General features: G+C 39.2%; 1 protein-coding gene across 5 annotated transcripts in view; it reads left to right on the top strand.

The window, feature by feature from the left end:
• Nucleotides 1-22,292, top strand: part of SNCA (synuclein alpha) — a 111,253-nt gene that overhangs the window by 86,275 nt on the left and 2,686 nt on the right. For all 5 annotated transcript variants that reach the window (XM_070392729.1, XM_070392718.1, XM_070392738.1 and 2 more), the window contains exon 5: nt 15,498-15,578. In XM_070392729.1, the coding sequence (XP_070248830.1) occupies nt 15,498-15,578 (81 nt within the window). The remainder of the gene's footprint in view (nt 1-15,497; nt 15,579-22,292) is intronic.

The raw sequence follows: 22,292 nt of genomic DNA on the forward strand, positions 1-22,292 counted from the left end.
GGGAGAGAGAAATAGAGATATCAATGATGAGAGAGAATCATTGATCGGCTGCCTCCTGCATGCCCCCCACTGGGGATCTAGCCACAACCTGGACATGTGCCCTGACTGGGAATCAAACTATGATCTCCTGGTTCATAGTTTGACACTCAACCACTGAGCAATGCCAGCTGGGCCACCCTTATTCTTCATGTACTTTTTGCTCCTTTGACAAAGAAGAACTAAAACTACTTTAAGATGCAGAGCAGCAACCCATCTCCAGTGATTCTCTCTTAATTAATGTGGTGATCTATGTAGAAAAAAGGAACAATTGCAAGAGTCCTTTAATAATTATCTAGCCAAGGACTTCAGATAATTACACAGGAAGATTTTCAAGAAACAAAACACTCTGCAAAATTTGACCTCTCATTTTGATTTGGGCAAATTGATTTAAACCTCTTCTTTGCTTCACAAAGTCAGCCTAATGCCAGACAGATCTGTAGAAATGAAAACATTACTGAGTCACAGTTGAAAGATTTCAATATACTAACCCAGGCTTTTAGAAATCCCATAATGAAAATGAGAGGACTGAATGGAAAAAAAAAATCAAGAAATTTGTGGGTAGAAATATAGAAATATAAAGTGGAAAAGAAAAACCTATTTAAAATAAGGCGTATTAACTCTTGGCAAAGAAAATAATAGTATCAGACAAGGATATGTTCCATTTGTAAAAAGATCATTAATTAGTGGTCTTGCTGTAGAAAATACTGGAGAAAATGCTGAGCCATCATATTCATGAATTATTAAAACTGCCATTAGCAAAACTTCCCATTTGCTTAATTTCATAATTGATAATACAAATAATCATTTTTTCCCATTGCAATAAAAAAATAAGCTTAAGTCTTCAGATAAGTTTCTGGACTTTATAAATTTATTCAGTCAGAAACTGTATAAAACTGCATTAAAAAAATCTTTGTTTCTGTTAAAAGCCTGCTTGCCCTCATGATCTTTCCAAATTTTTAAAAATCTTACATCAGCTCTCTCTCTTACTTGAAAAATGGCAGTGTTTTCTGAAAAGAATAAACTCTATTTCCTTGGAGCCCCTCAAGATACAGTATATAAGCCATCCTTAGTCCTTAGAGATTGAGCTCTAAATTGTCTTTTGTGATACAAGCAAGGACACCGTTTTGTATTAATGGCCACAGTGTTAACTACAGCCGAAGGCAACACTGTATTTTCTAAACACCATATATTTTTTTAAAATGACTGACATATAAATAAGATCATAAATAGACAAATGCATAGATGCTATGTTTTCTATATTTTCAACTCCCTGTCCTTTTTTTCTGAGTTATTTCCCTATTTTGGCAGCCTTTTCTCTCGGTGCCTTGTGCCCCATGGTGGTGTGTGCTCACACTTACCACAACAGTTGTCTTACCTCCAGAAATAGCTTTGACATTTAAGAGAGGACCAGGGGAGAGAGCAGAGCTTAACACCCAAGGCTGAATAGCTAATAGTAAAATTGGGACATCAGTGAGAGAGAGATTTAGGGTAAATGGATATGCAGGTTTCTCTGTAAGTCGTTTATGGAAATGATTTCTGTTACGAGTATGATCAAAACTAGCTCACGTCAAACTCGTTTATTCATTTATTAACTCATTCAGTACATGTTGTGCGAGGATGTGAAGAAAATAAAACTAAAGGTCTAAGCTTTTGCATCGAGGTACTCCCCAAATACTTGGTTTACAACACCTGTGGGTATTTGATGGGAATATGTATTTTGAAGGTATGAAGAGAACTGTAGGTAATCTAAGAAATTATAATAATTTATCAGTATATTGAAAGTGGCTTCAAGTTTCATAACTAGTGATACTCTATTATAGCATGCTGCCATTTTCCTGAATTAACATGTTTAAATTTTTCTTTTGATGGAAACATTTATTTAGTTGATCATTATGGTCTTCACACTTGCTCCAAAGATTCTGAATTCCTTTGACATGCCTAAGTCTCCTACCCCAGGGAGCAAGGGAAGGATGGGCAGGAACCACTTCTATCTGCTTACACAAATATTTCTTTTTCATTTCCTAAGAAGCGATAGTTATTTTGTACTTTACAATCATGCAATGTTAATGATGATACCTATGTTTAAAATGATTGGATCATCAAATCTGGGCAAGAATTGCCATGCTGTAATAACAGTCATAGAGAAACTCCAACCTATTATTTTCTGGGCATAACCCATGAGAACACCAACACGATTCTACCACCTGGCTTTGGAACATACAGTGGTTTTCAGATATTCCATATGCCTAGAAAAATTCAACAACCAGACATCATTCTCCAGGTTAAATTTGCTGAGACTGCTAGGAAAATAAATTGTGTGCACTAGTTCTTCTGCTCTAGTGGACTTTCTAATAAAACCATCTTTGTGCTGCCTACGTCTTGGTTTCCATAGAGAAAGGATGCATGGGTACCCCCACACCAAATTATGGTTTGAGATGTGAAAAGTAGGATAGGAAGCCACAGCTCAGAAAACAGAATGCCAGCAGTGGAAAAGTTAGGGCTAGAGAAGACTGAATAGTTCCCAGACTAAAATTGTAAGTATTTGGAAACAAGAAAAAAGTCACTTTGACATAAAATTGACATGGATAAAGGAGACTGTGCATAATGCATTTTTAAATGAGATAAAAAATTAAAATTTGGTATTTGATATTAAAAACAATTTTATATAAATCAATTTAATTATTTTGACTAAATATGTTTATTTTGCACCCTCCTTCTACACAAATGTTTACTGTTTTGCTTATCTTCATTTTAGGTTCCTCTGCCTTAAGAATTTGATTGAATAGAAGGTAGTTTTCTGCACAAATATGCTTTAGAGTTATCTTTCAATGTAACACAAGTAGACCACCTAAAATTCCTTATTTATGAACTAGCCATGAGGCCTGGAGAGTCACCCAAGAGGAAAAACTGACAGTAGAGCTCCCTGAGGCAGAGGTGGTGTTGTATTTTTTCAATCGTTATCTATTGAACATTATTACATTGTTGCTGTAAAACAGTTCACAGTGAACTCACTCCATGTGAAAGAACCAAAACTTAGGCTAAATCCTTTGTCTGCTAAAAAAAAAAAAAAAAATCGATGGTACCCACATTTCACCTGGCACTCATTGCTTCTCAGTAATGGTTTTATTTCTTTCTAATTGATATTTTATCTTATTTTTCAGAGTTATAAAACCTTTCCACTTCCCTTAAGACCACAACCCTACTGGAGCGATTAAAAACTTATCTTTAGCATACATTGATACTATTTTGAACCCGGTTTGACTATTAATCACTTTTTTTTTTTTACTTTAGGCAAAAATGCAATCTCTGACATTCATGTTTCTTATCAATATAATGGGGTGATTAGCTACCTACAATATTATTCAATAAATAAATATTTCCTCCCCTACCTTTCCCACTCCTAAATCCTTCCTCTTTTTAATCGCGTTACCTATGTCACTTAGAAATTAGCGACTGCTGCAGACTCCTTTCTGTTCCCTGGTCTCCAGATGTATGTGCATGTGGACACTTCCCACCTCTCCTTAGGTAAACATCACCTGCCTTCTGGATTCCATCCCTTACCCCCTCATTTGAGACCTTCCTCGATTAGCCAGCCCTTCTCTGCCTTGTATCATGAAACTCTACGTGTACTGATATCATTATCAAGTCTCTCCATTTCTTTAAAAAGAAAGCAAAAAACAAATTCCAAAACAAAAAGCCTACTCCTCACAAATTGCCACCCTCAAAATTAATGCTCCCGACAAAACCTTTCTCTACTCACAACCTCTCAAAATGTTGTCACCATCACAGCCTTCAATAGTCTTGCTTTTATTCGTTTATCCCCTGAAATCTGACATCTTCTTCCATCTTTTTCTGGACGATTCAACAAACGTGAACATTTATCAAACACATATGTATCCCCCATACGTAAAATGCTTAGTACTAAAAGCCAACGGTGTGACTCCCTTCCTCATTTTCTTTTTTCAGTGTTGGGAACTGCCGGTAGTATACCAATCGCTAGTGAAAGGCCGCTTTCATCAAGCTTCTGAAAGATTATGGATTCCTAATTCCTTTTTATCTTCCATCGCTTACTGTGCCTTTGCTTTTCCCTCCTGTGCCTGCCTTGTGTCCTAACTGAAAGGGTGTTTATGTGATGCCACATTGTTTTCCTTCATTTGCCTCATTTTGTCTTAGTTTTGCAAACTCTGATGACTTCTTCAAATATCTCTATGCCGTAAATATCCAAAACATATCTATAATTCTGAAGTCTCAATTCTCATCTCATATTTTCAACATATATTTATGGGGTACCTCAGACAACATAAAAGCGACTTTGCCCCTAAAATCTACTTTGTCCTATTTTTCTCTATTGCTAATATGAATAGCCTCCATCTTCCTAATCAGTCAAACTAAAAACCTAATTGTTTTTACCCCTAGTCCTGTGTTATCTACCCATGTTCAAGCAGTGATGAGAGACCAGGGCTCTCACATTTCTGCACATTTTTTAAGCAAGGCACTAACTACCTTTCGTTTGAAACTGTATTTCAAGGATTTTTGTATAGTGAACAGCCTTGGAAGACAGAAATAGTTTCTTCCTTTAAAGTAAAGGGCAGGTGTGCTTATAGCCTTGGTTAGAGATAAAGTTTCTGGAGCAAAGGAGAGATACGGTTGCAACCTATTACAAAAGATTCAGATTTCCTATGCCCTGGATTCCTCTTCTATACAGCAACTCATGAGATGTCTAGGTCTCACCTAAACTTCCCTATGGGAATTGGAGCTTGGTGAATCAGCTCAAGAAAAATGAAGATACTCTGGCTACTGTTGTTATCTATAATAATAAAAGCATAATATGCTAATTAAACCAGATGTCCTTCTGGATGAAGCCGGGGCTGCGAGGGAAGCCTGGGTCCCGGGTGCCAGAGGGAAGCCGGTGCCGGCAGCTGGGGGAAGGAAGGCCTACTCTTGCATGAATTTCGTGCATTGGGCCTCTAGTAAGTAATAAAGTCATTTGTCTCTGCCCCAAGACTCTTGTGTCTTTGGCCTACATCCATGAAACTGGCAGGCTAACTTTCTAGTTTGCAAGAAGTAGAAAATCTCTGACTTATCACAGTTCTTAAACAACAGTTGCTGTATTCTGTCCATTCATCTTCTACAATATCTTACAACATGAATCTCTTTGCTCCATTTACACTCCCATTCCTCTGGTTACCTCATCACTTCTGTCTGGAATTGATTGCCTGCACGACCCATTCATCTCTGATTTCTTTCCTCCCAAACTGTCTGCACATCATTGCCAGAACATTCTTCCTACAACAAAATGTGTACCATATAACTGTCTCATGTGATAACACAGAACAACTCTTAAGTGTTCAAACCTCACTTGGAAGGGTTCTTCTCTATCTCCACACCCTAGTCTCCAGCCAGATAAAATCACTTCTGGCCTGTGTTTTTGTCCATAATGTGTCCTCTCCCTGAAGTTCCCAGTCACCATGAAAACATTCCGACCCAGTTCTAATGATATTTCCTCAAACCAGAAGTCATCCAACCCCATTCTGAACATTTTACTTTTCCTTCCTTATGCCCTGTATCACATTTATTCCCTTGTGTTATACCAGCTTTTATGTATCTCTTATTTAATATGCATCTATATTTGAAGGTGCTTGAGGTGAAGGGACCGTGCCTTGTACAACATTGTATACTCTACAATTGCTGGTATAATAGATTATACATAATAAGTATACTGCTAAAGTTATACTGCTATTTAGTTTCTTTTTTTTTAATTGAATAGATTGATATTAGCAATAAGATTGCATATTTAGAAACTATATAACACAAAATATATGGAACCTCTATCTGAGAATGAAGAGAAATAACATTTTCTGTTTCATAGTATTTTACTATAATTTGGAGGTGCTAATTAATATATAATATCAGAAAAATAATCATTCTTTGGTCAATTCTTAGTATAAAACAATGTTAAATTTATTATCACCTCCCAAAATCTTATAGCCCCTTAAACACAAATGTATTACACATTTTTGGTAGCAAGCCAAGTTGACACCAGTTATTGTGATATATTGTCATATATACTAATGTGACACTGTTTATATTTATTTCTAAGATCTTAGTTCTCTATATTTTCCTCATTGGTGTGTTACCTATGTAAAGACTATAACTGATTGATATAGCAACCTAGAGTTTCATGAGCTCAGTACTGACCCATTGTTCAGGTTGACCCCAAGAGTATACAAAAGAGAAGTCATGGATTTTAATATATATCTTGTTTTGCTTCAATTTTAAGAATTTAGTTACTTCAAGGATAGGATGTGCTTCTTTACCAGCATGAGAAACACCAAGGAAAGTACATTCAGCCTCAAGTACTGTGCTGTGGTCTAAATATAACAGCACTTCTGCTTATAAGTCTTCAATTTAAAACAGACAATGTCTTCGTAGCATTTGCACTGATAGCTCCGCAGCATTTGTCTCTTATCTATGTCACTAGGATGTACTCAGTATCTAGCAAGGTCCATCTATCATTTAGTACTAAAAGCTCTCAGCTGGATTTCTAGACAGCCGAGAGAAAGGGAACAAAGAGGAGGACCTAAGTACCAGTTTGAAAAAAGCAAACTACTAAGGTTCATTGGAGTGTCAAACGTAGCTTGCCAATGAAATAAGGTAAATGCTTCTATTCTTAAAATATTTTTGGTTCCAGGCTTTTTCAAGAAAAGTTTTATAAAAATAAAATTATTAATAAGATGAAAATATAACAATGGGTACTATACATGATATACATTTATTGGGATACTTAGATGACAAAAGTAAAATGCTAAGACAACCTAGAACTTAGTGCATGCTCAGTACATATATGGTTTTATTATAACTGTATGCTAGTCATTATATGCTATTTTATATATATCATCTCATCTATACTAATAAAAGGATAATATTCTAGTTAGGATGGATGTCTTCCAGACGACCTTCCGGATGTCCTTCTGGACAAAGCCTCAGCGGCTGCAAGGGCCAAGGCTCAGGCAGCCACAGGTGGCTGTGAAGGGCCGAGGCTCAGGCCAGCAGTGGCAGCAGCAGTGGGATAATGGGGGCGGTGCCTTCCCCTGATCCACCAGGTCACCTCCCGCAGAGGGATGCCAGACTGCAGCTTAGGCCAGGGGCCGAGGCAGAGGCGGTTAGGGGTGATCAGGCTGGCAGGGGAGCAAGTTAGGGGTGATCAGACTAGTAGGCAGAGGCAGTTAGGGGAAATCAGGTAGGCAGGCAGAGGGGTTAGGGGTGCTCAGGCAGGCAAGTGAGCAATTAGGAGCCAGCGGTCCCGGATTGTGAGAGGGATGTCCGACTGCCAATTTAATTGGGCCTAAACCGGCAGTTGGACATTCCCCAAGGGGTCCCAGATTGGAGAGGTTGCAGGCAGGGCTGAGAGACCACCCCCCCCCCCCCAATTCACAAATTTCATGCACCAGGCCTCTAGTTTAATATAAGGAAGGTTTATTATTACTGTTTTTTAATTCAGATATCTAAATTGCTCAAAATCTCACAGAAACTATCTTCTACTAGGTCAGTTGGCAACCAAATCCCATGCTCTTAAAAGCATATTTTCTCCTGGACTTTCAAACAACAAATCCTATATAATAAAAGGGTAATATGCAAATTGACCCTAACAGCAGAACAACTGGGAATGACTGGTCACTATGACACACACTGACCACCAGGAGGAGGATGCTCAATACAGGAGCTGCCCCCTAGTGGTCAGTGCACTCCCACAGGGGGAGCTCTGCTCAGCCACAAGCCAGACTGACGGCTGCCAGCACAGTGGTGGTGGTGGGAGCCTCTCCCGCCTCCTCAGCAGCACTAAGGATGTCCGACAGCAGCTTAGGCCTGCTCCCCGCTGGTAAGTGGACATCCCCCGAGGGCTCCCAAGCTGCCAGAGGGATGTCTGACTGCCAGTTTAGGCCCAATCCCCCAGGGAGCGGGCCTAAGCCAGCAGGTGGACATCCCCCGAGGGGTCCCAGACTGCAAGAGGGCACAAGCCGGGCTGAGGGACGCCCCCGAGTGCACACATTTTTGTGCACCGGGCATCTAGTAGTCTATAAATTTGGGTAGGGACTATGATCAAAATATTTAGAGTGATTGCATAACCACAGTTTTAGTTCCTCACCAGTGACAGAATTAGGAATGATCCTCAATATATAGTTTTCCAACACACACACACACACACACACACATGCACGCATCCCAGCTTCTTTTGCAACCATAGAGACAGTTGCACATCTTACAGACAGGATAGTCTGAGTGTTCTTAGTTTTTGTGCCTCTGATACATAGGTCAGGAGTTCCCACTCAAAACCAAAGGGAGATACACATGAGTCAAGGGAGAAAGAATGGTTGAAAAAACTAAATAGAGTGCTCCATTTTGATTTACTGAAAGTTTAATGATGTAATCCAGAAATAATGTATGATTTAAAAGTAATTTAATGATCATTCAGTGCTTGATTAAATAAAGAAACAAAAATTAGACAAAGCAAAGGGTATTCATTTGTTGTGATGAGGATATAATCTTTTATCTCCCTTCTGTGGAATAAGACAAGGTAAATAAACCAACATCATGACTAAGGATAACATCACCCCATGGACTTAATGGGCCAATATGTTTTATTGTGGCAATACAAATGAACTTGGTGCAGGGGCTTGGGAGAGAGGAGCATAGCATTTCCAGCGTGAAGATAAGGTCTGTGACTCAGGCCAAAACTTTATTGGTTCATCAAAAGGAATGAAGAAACCCAAGCGATATATTTTAAACCACTCTTAAAATTGTAGTTTCCGTGCCACATATTTAGAGGGGGGAAGTGAACAATTTATTTCTGACAATTTCATCATCTCTATCCTGTTTGAACACAGTCTAATGAAAAAGGTATAAACCAGAAAAATGCTATGCATTGAATTCATAATAAGCTATTTTTCCCTGTAACAAAAAGTTAATCAGTTTAATGTTTGCAGATTTAATATCCATGTGATAAAAAAATATATTCTGTCTGGTTTCTACCCTTATAAATATATCACTCATGTATGTGTGTGCATATATGTATGTATATACATGTATATATCTTTTAGCCTCTTATTTTTTCTGATAGAAATGACAAATTACTACATGGTAGAGATAGCTAGATATTTAATCATAAAATGTTTTACCTTGTGTTTTCAGGTTAATTTTTTAAAACTTAATTTTAACTTGTGTAAATAGCTCAACTTACTGTTTTTAGTAAGTTTTTTTTCAGAAGCTTGACCAATAATAATTGCACAATAGCTAAGAGTGCTGGCTCTTTGCCAGGCTGGTTACCTCTGTTCATTCTTTGATAAAATAGAGATAAGTAACTTCTTCAGATAGGGATTTTTTTAAAATAAACATTTATTGTTGAAAGTATTACATATGTCCCCTTTTCCCCCCATTGCCCTTTCCCACCCACCCCCTCACCCCAAAGACTTCACCACCCTCTTGTCTGTGTCTGTGGGTTATGCATATGTACATATGAGCTCATTGGTTAAACTGTTTTCCCCCTCCACCCTCCCCTGCCTTCCCTCTGAGGTTTGACAGTTTGTTTGATGTTTCTATGTCTCTGGGTCTATTTTTGTTCATCAGTTTATGTTGTTCATTAGTTTATGTTGTTCATATGAGTGAGATCATGTGATACTTATCTTTCTCTGGCTGGCTTATTTCGCTTAGCATAATGCTCTCTAGATCCATCCATGCTATTGCAAATGGTAAGAGTTCTCTCTTTTTTTTTAAGGTCAGTAATGCATGTGAAACTCTTGGGCTAGTACCCAGTACAGAGTAAGCACTAAACAAACCTTAGCTATTATTGTTATTTCATGTCAGAATAAGATGAAAAATTAAGCATCTTAATATTTCATTTGAATGACCTTTCAAGGATACACCCAGCCCATTATCTTTCTTGATAATCTTGTAAATAGATTCACTTTTATCTCAGATCTATTGAGACATGGATAGAGATTTCCCCGGGAACTTTTTCTAAGTAATCCAAAGAAAGTAATAACCACAACTTTGTGACAAAGCTTACAGATGAATGAATTTACAGGGTAGAATAATTGCAACAACTATTGAAATTGACTACAGTGGTCTGAGGGGCATCATTCCTTTCTCGCCTCCTGTCTGTCATGGATGCTAAGCAAAGATATTCCAACTTGAAGGACTGAGATCCAGATCTTAAAAGCCCTTCTTCACACTTGATTGGCATCTCTTCCCAGTACTAAGAAGACTCTTGCAGCCTCCGGTTATCATGTGCCTCTTACTGCACTGGGCTCCTGCTCTGGCTTTCTCATGGCCCTTCCTAGTCTTTGCTCTGAGATGAGGAAGACACCTCTATCTTGCTCTTTAAGATTTTTCACTTGGGTTTTATAGCCATTGATCTTGAATCTATTGTCTTCACTCTCTGCTCCACAGCCCTATGAGTCCTATTCACCCTTTGAGTACTTTGTTTTGCCTGAAGTATTTTCTTCCAGTTAGATATTAAGACCAATTTCCCAACTATTTTTGAAAGCAAACGCCTAGACCCTGACTCACTACTAGTAAGACCTTGACAGCAGATTTCCTCCTTCCAGGAGCCTTTTAGCATCCCCTACATTCCCCACTGATTCTAGTTTTAAGACTTGCCTCTATATATCAATTCATTTGCAAAAATGAAATGACTGTCTGCTTCGGAACTCTACAAGAGTAGATCTTTCTCAGGTTGACCCACTTTCACTTTGATGTCTTAGTCAATCACTATCCAAGGGGCTGATATCCAAGAAGACAATGGGCTGGGGGGCTGGGGTGGGAAGAGGTCAATGGGAGAGAGAGGGGAGACTTATGTAAAACTTTCAACAATAAAGATTTTTTCAAAAATCCTATCTTTACAAACTTAAAATAATAGGCATATATAATAGTGAACATATATAGTATTTTTATTGGCGGAGGGGCATTAATCTTTAGACGTGAAACTGAAAATAGTTTATTTCCAGAATTTCCACTGTGAATTAGCATTTGCAACTAGGTCTGCATCCAAGTAAGGGGGGGATAGTTGGCAATGTTCCTATGCTGTGAACTCTCATTAGGTGAGTCATCTAATTGCATGGCACTGTCACGAATGTTGCAGCCACTGAGCTGCTAGTTTTGTTTATAATGAAAATGTCTTCTAAAAAAAATGATGTCACACTGACTCCTGACTTATAGGCCAATTATTTTGTAATTTATGGTTGAATGTATTTAAAACTGGGTTCATATATAATACTGATAAATAGCATACAAAAATAACCCCCAAATAGAATAAATCTATTAGTTTTGCTCTCTCCTCCATTCTCAAACTTTCCAAAAACAGTCAAACAAACAAGTGTTCATTTTATCTTTCTTTCTGCCCCCTTCTTCTCTCTCTTTCCTTCTATCTCTCTCTTTTTTACTTTTTGTTGTTGTTAATCCTCACCCCAGGATATTTTTCCCATTGATATTTTTAGAGAAAGAGGAGGGAAGGAGGGGAGGAGAGATAGAGAGAAACATTGATGTGAGAGAGACACATCATGGGTTGCCTCCTGCACACACCCCAACTCGGGCTGTGGGTCAAACCTGGAACCCAAGTGTTGCAACCCAGGTACATGCCCTTGACCAGGAATCAGACCCAACACCCTTTGGTATGTGGGCTAATGCTCTAACCACTGAGCAGCAGTTCTCTCTCTCTCTCTCTCTCTCTCTCTCTCTCTCTCTCCCTCTCCCCCCCCCCTCCTTCCCTCCCTCCCTCCGTCTGTCCCTCCCTCCCTCAATTATCAAGACCAAAGAAATAGAGATAGACAAAAAAGTAACTAATATGGTAATAGATTATCCTAAGCAGAGCATGAATAGCTATGTAAGACTGGTTTCTCTAAAAGCACTGAATTAAAATAGATTTGCATTTTTACTCTGAGAATGTTTCTTTGTATGTATGAACTGTGTATAGTCACTATATGACTTAATGGTGTTCAATCTGACTCTTCTCAAGTGATTCAGATTGTTGATGACATAGTCATTTGTAAACTTGCTGAGACATAATCTGAACAGATATATTATACAGCTAATAAGGGGAGTAGGTCGATTTACCAATCAGAAAGCCTAGCAGATGACCAGGAACTATATCTTTATTCAGCCTTGTTGCTAGGTTTTGCTTATTGGGGCATATGCAATTTATGATGAAAATCATATGCTATAGTTAACATTTCATTTTAATTAGGAGAGTCAAGATAGTCTTAGGAGGTAGCCCCAGAGATAATCAGTAGTCTAGTGTAGAGTGTGTGTTTTCCCTCATGAGTATGTCTTTTTTTAAAAAATATATTTTATTGATTTTTTTACAGAGAGGAAGGGAGAGGGAAAGAGAGTTAGAAACATCAATGAGAGAGAAGCATTGATCAGCTGCCTCCTTCACACCCCCTACTGGGGATGTGCCTGCAACCAAGGTACATGCCCTTGACTGGAATCGAACCCGGGACCCTTGAGTCCGCAGGCCGACGCTCTATCCACTGAGCCAAACCAGTCAGGGCATGAGGATGTATTATACAAGGGAGTAGTAAATGTTGGTAGAAAATTATGAATAGGACTTCTAAAACACAACGGGGCACTACATTGCCAAAACTTGAAATGTTTTATCTTGTTGAAAGTTAATAGAATCTTAAATATTGCTAAATTTAAATAGCAGTGCAAAAACATTCAAAATACCATAATTATAGACTTGTCTCTATGACTGTACCACTATTATCACTCTTTAATTCCTACTGATGCCTTGCCCTTCTACTTACATCTATCTCACTACACAAGTAGATGTTGCAATTCTTTGCCCCTTGTCTACATAATTGCCTCCAAAGAAACAGATTAGCCCAATGTCCTTCAATGGACTCCAACCACAAGGCCCCTATACACTAATGCTGGTTCTGCCATATTTGATGCATTCCTAAAGGAATAGAGCAGTGAATGGACCAATTCCATTCATCACTTTAATTCTGCCCTAGGTCTAAACCATAACTGTATTTCACTCAATAATAAAAATTAAACTGTAATTAAACCATACATAACTGGGAAAAGAGATGGGGGTTTATCGAATGCCTCCTTAGCATTATTATTATTCCTTGGGTATTGGTTATATCAGAATGTGCCAATTTTCATGGCTTCTTATGTCATAGCATTTAATTACTAGAATGCATTGGAAAACTCCTTAAATCTTTTAACAGTAAATGTGATTGTTACATTAGCATTTTTATCTATAATAACATTAAGACTTAAAGTATGGTGGTAATTCTAAACTACCTATATTGTTTTGGTTTTAAAGATTTAGTACTTGTCCCAGGTTTTCTAAAATTTTTATTTTCTTTATAAAATCACTTAGCTGTTTTAAGAAAAATTGAAATTAATCTGATTTTGAATCAGATGCCCTTTGACCCCCCCCAACTCCCCAAATTTGAATATATCTTAAGCTTACTTTTAAACAAGATTCTCATACCCACCTACTTCACTTTTTAGTTTTTCAATAAAATAAATGGTACTGATCTTAGTGAAATACCTATCATATAATCTCAATTTTAAAAGGGGTTTTGCACATTTTTTAGAAATCTATGTTATTTTCACTTGAATAGGAGTTCTGTGCTTGATTTCATGTCAAAAATGCTGGATTCCTTAAGATGAGTGATTAGTGGTGCCTTTTTTCCCCTCTTAAGTTAGAGTTCTTTGAGTAGTTTCTTAATTTATTTTTAGCGTTACTTCCTCTCTCCTCCATCCCCATTGTTTGAACTGTTGAGTTATTAGGGGTTGATTATCATTGTCCCACAATGCAGCAAAATAATGGTTCCACACAAAATCTCTCTCAATGAGAAAGCAGTGGGGAAGAGTGCTTCTACTGCTGTGAATGTTTAAGGCATAGATGCCCTGTAGTGAGTGAAGCCCTGTTATTATTAATATCACCATGGAATGTGTCTTAGAAAACCCTGACCAGTTGCCAGCAGTCTTTTACAGACTTCAAAATGGGAGGCTTTTAAAAATTTGTTTCTGATCTATTCATACTGACAGCAAGTACATTGCTATATTCTGTACCAAATGATGCCACAGTTCACAAACATATGGTAATACTGGGTAGTGATTTCCAAGGAACATATCACACATTCACTGGACCCTAGGATACATCTTTAACAAGAAACACAAATAATTGTAGGTTTTGAATAAAAAGGTGGTTTGGGGAAGCCATTGTATCTCCATTGTGAGTTATATTAAATATATAATAAAAGTCATGCAATTGAACAAAAGCAATTTTGTTACACAAAGTACTAATCTAGCTCTTTTTGGTTTTTAATGAAAAAGGTGGACAGGGGAAGGTAACCTTTAAACTTCTCTGCCCAGCTAATGTAGGTATTAGCTTTAGTTTGACCTTATCTGATGGTCAGTGACAGCCATTATCTTCTTCTTCCTGTCACTTCCACCAGGAAGACATGAGGAGATATTATTTACATCAGGCATATTTTAAACATACGCTACATTGGTTGAGAGGCTACTTGAACTCTTCGAGTAAGTCCATTTAGGCTCACTTTGCTTCTCTGCTTTGTAATTTGCAATGAACTTTATCTTTTCATAACTACTTTTGCTGGAATAAATGCAAAGCAAAAAAAATAAATAAATAATGGTGTTTAATGAAGAACACTGATAAAACCATGACCATTTCAGGTTGAGTTTTATAGTATCCTATTTCTAAGGGAGAGACCTGGAAAATTGTCTATGTATTTGATTTTTTCCCCTCCAAATGTATATAGTGTAAATTGTGAAATTTCAGAAAAATATTATTCGCCATAATTTAAAAATAAATTACAAAATATGTATGCTTTTACATAGTGGTTAGAACTTAAAACGTATTTTTTAAAAAAATACTCTTTTCTTTCAATTGATTTTTACCTTTGCATCTGAATTCTACTAAATTGTGTCCACAATGTATCTGAATTCTACACAATTGTGTTCACAATGTATATAATACTTGATATCCTGTCAAACATTTTATTATAAGTACATTTTTATTTTGTTATATAATTCTCATGTCACATTAATATATGTCTTCATAATTATCTACTGAGTAGTTGAATAATAATTTTCTTAGTTCTTCTTCATCCATTGAACATTTAGATTAACAATGTTTTACTGTTGTCACTAATTCTGTGAAAAATATTTTTGGGGCTATTTCCTGGACAGTGAATTACTTAGGCAAAAAAGTTGTTTATGTTTAGGGTAAGTAATACATGTTGCCACAATGTGTTTCCAACAGCATTGTATAGATGAAGATGCCAGCAGTAATATTGAGTGGTGCCATTTTTGTGACATCCCTGCCAGTATTGTACATAGGATGTTTTCAAAATGTTTGTGACTTTAAAAACCAGAAAATGGTACCTCATTTTTTTCTTTTTGTGCTTCCATTTAAATATTAGAGTGAAGAAGGAGCTCCACAGGAAGGAATTCTGGAGGATGTGCCCGGGGAGCCTGACGAGACTTATGAAATGCCTTCTGAGGTAAAAGTTTATATACATAAAACTCCAAAAGTATCACTTAGGAGTTTTAGTTAGGTCTGTATAATAAGCACTATCAAAATCTGTCACTCTCAGATTTCCCTTACATTTCTCCTTGGTGAGAACAACTTACTCTCTAGTCTAGATGAACAAGTCGGCCAAATCCAGGATATGTTTTATGAGGACAACTTGCAAGCTAAAAATGGTTTTCACATTTGTGAAGGGTAGTTAAAATATAAAAGTAGCAGCAGCAACGGAAGCCATATGTGGCTCACACACTAAAATATCTACTAGCTGGCCCTTTACAGAAAAAGTTTGCCAACTTGCATTAGAGAATTATTTTATTAGAAACCTTACATCCTAAAATAAAAATTCAAAATGGGAAGCTAGAGAAATCAACTAAAGGCCAAAAGAAAGCAATTATTGTTTGTCATACAGTCCCAGTGGGGTGTTGGCTTAGTAAAAGAGTTTACCAAAAAGTAATACAGTAGAAAGATGATAAATGAATGATTTGCAACAACTGTTATAATTTAGTATAGCATATTAAATAGCATAACTTAGTAATTTTATTTTAATTTGAAAATAAAAGTTTCTTTAATAGAAAGTGCATCACAAGGGAAATTTTAAAAATACTTGTAGATGAATGAAACTGCTCAAAAGAACACAGAAAATCTGAAAAGATGTATAACAAGGTAAAGAGGCTGAATTATTGTTAAAAAACCTGCCCACAAAGAAAATCCCAGGACCAGATGCCTTCGCTGGTGAATTCTGCTGAACATTTAAGGAATAATTACAGCAGCACCAATTAATTACAATCAATACTAATTAAATCCTCTTCCATTTTATGTTCCAACTAATTCTATGAGGACAGTGTTACACTGATTCCAAAACCAGGTGTCATGGAAAAAAGAAAATGTGTTATTGTTTTACTAAACATTGAGTTCAAGGGAATTGTAGTTATATTACACATTATTCTTCATGGCATCATTAGAAGGCATATTGATAGTAATCCCATTTATAGAAATTGAGATTCAATTGCTTCCTTCCCTAATTAGATTTCACCAATATTGTGGGGACTTTTATGCATGGCACAATGCTGAACACTACAGAAAATACAAATAAGAGTAATTGAAAGCACCAGGATCCAGAAGTATGCACTCCTGTAGGTTTGCTAAAAACAAATACAAATGCATTCCTTCATTTACTTGTCATGATTATTTTAACAAACATTATTGACTGTCTTCTATGCACCAGGTATCACAGGAGCAAAAATGTCTAATAGTTTAACGGGTCTGTTTAGGTCAATTGGGAGAGGTTTTATAGAGGCGATGATGTGGATCTGGGTGGGAGATATGATAGGCCAAAATGAAGAAAGGACATTCTAACACAAGGGGATATCAGAAGTGAAGGCATGCATATCTGAGAATGCATGAAGATGTGTCAGAGGAACAGTGAGTAATTAAACATGAGTCAAGCTTAGGGAGCAGAGAGAATAGTGACAGATAACAGCTTCAGCAATGGGTCAAAGACAAATTGTAGAGCACTAGAACTGTTATGCCCAGATTTCAAAATCCCCAAAGACAGACCACCAGGGAGCCGAGTCCAATGCAAAAGCAAAGAGTCATTTATTCAAACTAGCTAGTTTGGTCCCTCTGCCTCCCCCACTGACACAGTGGAGTGACAGGAAGCAAGAGAGCCCGGAGTCTTGGAAGAACAAAGAATTTATAGGGCTTGGGTCAGGGGGTGGGGGCTCACTCGGACCACTGATTTGGCCGATTCCGGTTGGCTGAGTGAGGGCCGGGGGCTAATGACGCAAGGGTAGGGTGCAGCTAGGGTCTGGTTACACAAAGACAGGAGGTGGCTAGCATACTTTTGGCCTTGGGCTAGTTTCCTTGCGTTCCTATTGGCTGAGATAAGGGCTGGCTGAGCAACTGATACATTCTATGGCTTTTGCTTGAAGAGGAGTTAGGAACACGGTTATCAGCCCTGTTCTGTCCTTTCATTCCCCCTTTGTCTTGGAACTTCCGGCTCAATCATGAGACGGATTGAACTATCAACTGAATTATTTTTATACATTTCTTGACAAATTGGACTAGTCTGTTAATAATGCAAGGGCTGAAAGTCAACAGCATCAGGAGGATTATAAGGGGTCCGCCAAGGTCTGCTGTCTTCTTGAGGGTGATCTGCAGCAGGTGTGTCTGGTCAGAGGTCACCTTCCAGTCAGGCTCCCTGCTGTCCTGGGCACAGAAGGAGCTGGGCTTGTGACCTGGCAGAGACAAACTATAACAAATGGCCCAGTGGAAGGGAAAGAAACCATTTTAGTTTTAACAACCTTTATTGAAATAGGATTTTTCTTCTTAAAGTTCCTCTATGGCTATCAAAAAGCCAAATCAATATTAATTTATTTACTGTATTCAATTTGGCCTGATGTTTGCATAAACACAACAAGAATGGTAACTGATTACCTTTGCTGGAATTTCATGATTGAATCTTAAGGTGCCCCGTAGGGCCAGGAAGCCAAGCCATTCAGCTGCCATCAGGCCTGCCTGAAGTATCCGCTGCGTTAGGTGAATCCCTCACCTGTAGCAACTCCACCTGAGCCCACGCTCTAGGATTTAAGCCCATCTCAGTAGCTCTCCTACTCGTTGCGGCCCAGAGTGAGTGGGGGTTCCTCAGGGATGCAGAGGCATCCTTATTGCTCCCCTTCTACTCTTACCAACGGCCAGTGATGGTAGGGCATGGGCCTGACGCTCCAGCGCCAGCCATCTTCAGGGTTCCCAAGCAGGATACCAGGCTTTTCCTGTGGCACTCTTATTGGCTTCAAATCTTCAGAGCTCAGACAGGTTTCTTTAAAACATGATATTCCAGTCAAAGTTTCCGGTTAATAAAATTACTATTAAAAACCGGTCTTATTGATTTCATGCAAAGAAATGTATTGCCATGACTTATTAAGCATTGCCAGATTTCAGAGGAATTATATAAGGAGAAAAACATACTGATCTGCTCTAAGATCTTCTGATTTTTCTTGTTAGTCCTTTCAACGTTTTTCTTCTCCTTTTTATTATATATACAACCTTTTTAAATTTTATACTTTCAGATTAGCCTTTAAACCTTCTTTTTATGTCCTTTAAAAATGCACAACCATGCCTCAGACCTTCTATTCCAAATAGGCTTTTCCCAGCTCTCTACAGCTGAGATTTGTACCACCCCTGACAGTATAGGCTGCCAACTGTTAGCTGTCTCTTAGTAGAGACCAAAACCTGATGGGTATTCTTCTTTGCCCAGTTGGGCACCTGCCCTCTTGGCAGCTAGACACCCTCTACTCTTGGGGTTCACCCCACACGGTCCCCTTCCAGGATAGCCAACATACATTCAAACCTGCAAGAGAATCAAAGGTTAATATAACATATCAATACAATGAAACATAATATTGGCATCATGGCCGCTTTAGGCAGCCAAATCCTCCGCTATTAAACATGAGGTATGGCAGGGCTATACAAACATTTTGGGGAGGTGACTAAAGTCCACTCTTTGACATTTCTATATAAGGTAAAACCGTCCTTGTCTTTCTGAAGCCATGTCTATGAAGATGCAGGCATCATCTGAGTCTATTATACAATTTTCTGCAGGTATAGTCCTTTTGAAGTTGGGGTGAGTCCTGGGGTCGTGAACTTTTTCATCCACATTGAGTCCCCAGGCTGGAAAGAATGCACAGAGTCCGAGGCGGCACCGGCAGGGCATCCCGAACAAGCCCATGGGTGGCTTGCAATTTCTGCAAGAGATCACATAAACGAATGAATTACCGTGTTCTTTCTGAGGTTTATAGTCCTCTCTGATGTCCAAGGAAAAAAGGCAGTTTGTCCGGTGGCTCTTAGAACCGGTGTTTTCTTAGATGTTACTGGTCCCATTGGCTCAAGACTGAATAGGCTGCTCCAGAATACACCAGGAAACTAACCGGGGGTTTTATTTATTTATAAATATTTATATCTAAGTAGATATATAAACATTAAATAAACATTCACATTTATACCTTTTCAGTGAACAAGTACTTTTACAGTCTTGGGAATTTTGGCAGATAACAGGAACACTGCCCCAGTCCCCTGATGGGGGCCTGACAAGAACAGATGTGGAGGCCTTTGGCTGGGGGGTATAAAGTCTCCATTCTTCCTGTCTCGGCACTGCTAAGGACAGGATCATTGGAGAGGTCTCTTCACCTAGGCAAGGCTGTGCTGAGCCATCTGGGGCAAAAGTGGTTTCTGCTTCCATTAGAGGGACCAGGTCAACTGGTAAATACAGGGATTCATGAACCACCTGATGGCCGCCTAACTGACATTGGCAGGGGTGGCAGAATAGTCTGCAGCTGTGGTACCGGTAGCTCCAATAATGGTGACTTCCTGCCCTGAGAGGGGAGCTACCTTCTGAGTAACTACCGAGTGCTCTGCCGCTGTATCAACCATAAAGTTCACAGTCTGGCCCCGATCTTCATTTTGACCATCGGCTCATGGGGGCCCAGTTGGAAAAAGCCCAGTCTGTCCTAGTTGGTATCAGCTGCTGCCAGTCCGAGGAGGTCTGCCTCAGGCGGCTCTGGCCAATAGCGGCTGGGTGGTTTGGATGGCCTTGCCGGCTTCTTCTGGCCTGCTTCTGCCCTGCCTGCCTCTTTACTCCTGCTATTAAACTTTACTCTGTTTCTTTTTACACATGCAGAACTGGACCCAAGGCAGCGAGGTGTGAGCAATTTTAAAATTCCTTAATATATATTTTATCATTCATGTTGCTAACTTCATTTGTCCCTGGGTGTGGACAAAAAATGACACTAATCAGATTGATATAAACGATTTAACCTTTGTTTAGGGAGGCAAATGCAAAGCATTTACTCCCAAGTGTTATTGGTTTAGGGAAGATAGGATTTCTGCTCAGTTTTCCTATTCCATTTGTCCCAGCTCACTGGTCTATTATGCATTCAATTTTCTTAAAATATATTCTGGCACAGGAGAAAGTTGTTTTATTGTACACAGGTAGTTTAACCCCTATATAACTGGGCTTGGACCTTTGCCCAGCAAACTGCAATCTATAAGTTCAATATGCAGCCTCTGGTTCTTCTAACCCAACGAGGTTTCGGCCAGTCTCTGAGTCAGACTCCTCCTCTCTTGGAGAATTTCAAAGTCCTGATGGCTCCCGGGTCCAGGGAGAGTGCCCTTTTGTTAACTTTTAGGGCCCTGCTTTCTTGCCTTTCTACCAGTTCCCTTTGTGGCAGAGCAGCAACCAGGCCTTTTTCAAGGGAGTGCACTTGAAGGGAATATCAGCCCCTCCTGTGAGCCAGCTGCTCCACCTAGGGTCTCCCGGGGCCCGGCCAGAGCGTCCTCCAGCAAATTTCGGAAGCCACTGCCCTTTCACAGTGGTATGGACTCAAGCAGGGGGTTCACTGGATGTAGCCTGCAGCAAAGCGCTTGCTGGCTTCTGCCTGCAGCTGCTCTTGCCCACGAACCCTGCCCCGCAGCACGCTGGGCACCGTCAGCTCCAGCACCTCGGCATTCTCCAGCTTAGCCTGCACCTCGGTGTCCGCCAGCAGCTGCTGCAGCTCCTGTAGGCTCTCCTTGATCCACGCACGCGCCGCTTCTTCTCCACCAGGGGCTTCAGGGCCTTGCGGGCAGCTCAGGCACTCAACCCCGCCTTCTTTGACCTGGCTCTCAGGGGCTGAGTCTGCCTGGCAAACAGTTCTAAATCACCAGGGCGGCTGCGGGTTTTAATACATTTTAAATGTATTTTTACTCTTAAGATATATCTAGACCTTTTGTGATCAAACTAAGAACAGGTATTGGTCTAATTTAGCATTGGAAGGGTTAAAAAGAATAACCTAGGGCAGAGAAAGACTACATTGTTTACAGTTACTTCTTGTGACCTTGAAGTTCATTGATAAGACCTGTTAGGTCTGCAGCCAGTAACTTAACTGCCAACACCCCCACCCCCTTTCTCTCAGCCCAGGCCCGATTGCTTTTCCTCACAGAGTCGGCCTGGAAATATAACGGGTGCATCTGTAACATTCAGTTACAGATGCTTTCAGAATCAGGATGAGGGAGGAAGGGAAAGACCAATTGAAAACAGCAAGTTAAACAAAATACAGTCACAGGCAGTAAATCTCTCCGAGACCTGTGGAGCTGTCCACTAAAGAGAAAAGAAAACCATGAATAACAAGTTCTTTGAAATTTGCTACTTTGTTAATTTGCTAAGCAAACAGTTAACTTGAAAAGACTTCTCTCTTGCTTTTCTTACAAGCAATCTTGGAATTTAGCCAGCTTTTAACTCTATCCTAGAACTTCAAAATTTCAATTTAATACAGCAAATTTACAACCCAGGAGAGAGCAACTGATAGAAATTTATATTAACTAAGTGGGCGGATTCCCCTTTAATAGTGAGCAAAAGACTCTGAGAACAAAAATGATTCTCGCAGCTGCTAAGAGATTTTGCAGACTATTTCGGGGTCCAGCCTAAACCTTCAGCCAGATGAATTAACAGAAATGCAAAATAAATCAAAGTAACTTTCACTTTACACAGACTAGTAATGAGCAGCCAATAGACAAAACATTTGTATTCACACTCTCTTAGTAGACTAGCCCAGACTGGAGCTGAGCAGATAAACAAAACAATGCCCAACTCCCCAGACGGGCATGGGGGCACTCCTGGCACCCATGTCCCAGAACAGAATTCTCGACCAACGTT

This window comes from Myotis yumanensis, unplaced genomic scaffold (genome assembly GCF_028538775.1).
Source record: "Myotis yumanensis isolate MYYU_CA2020_CCGP unplaced genomic scaffold, mMyoYum1.0.hap1 SCAF_1, whole genome shotgun sequence".
In the NCBI taxonomy this organism is placed as follows: domain Eukaryota; kingdom Metazoa; phylum Chordata; class Mammalia; order Chiroptera; family Vespertilionidae; genus Myotis; species Myotis yumanensis.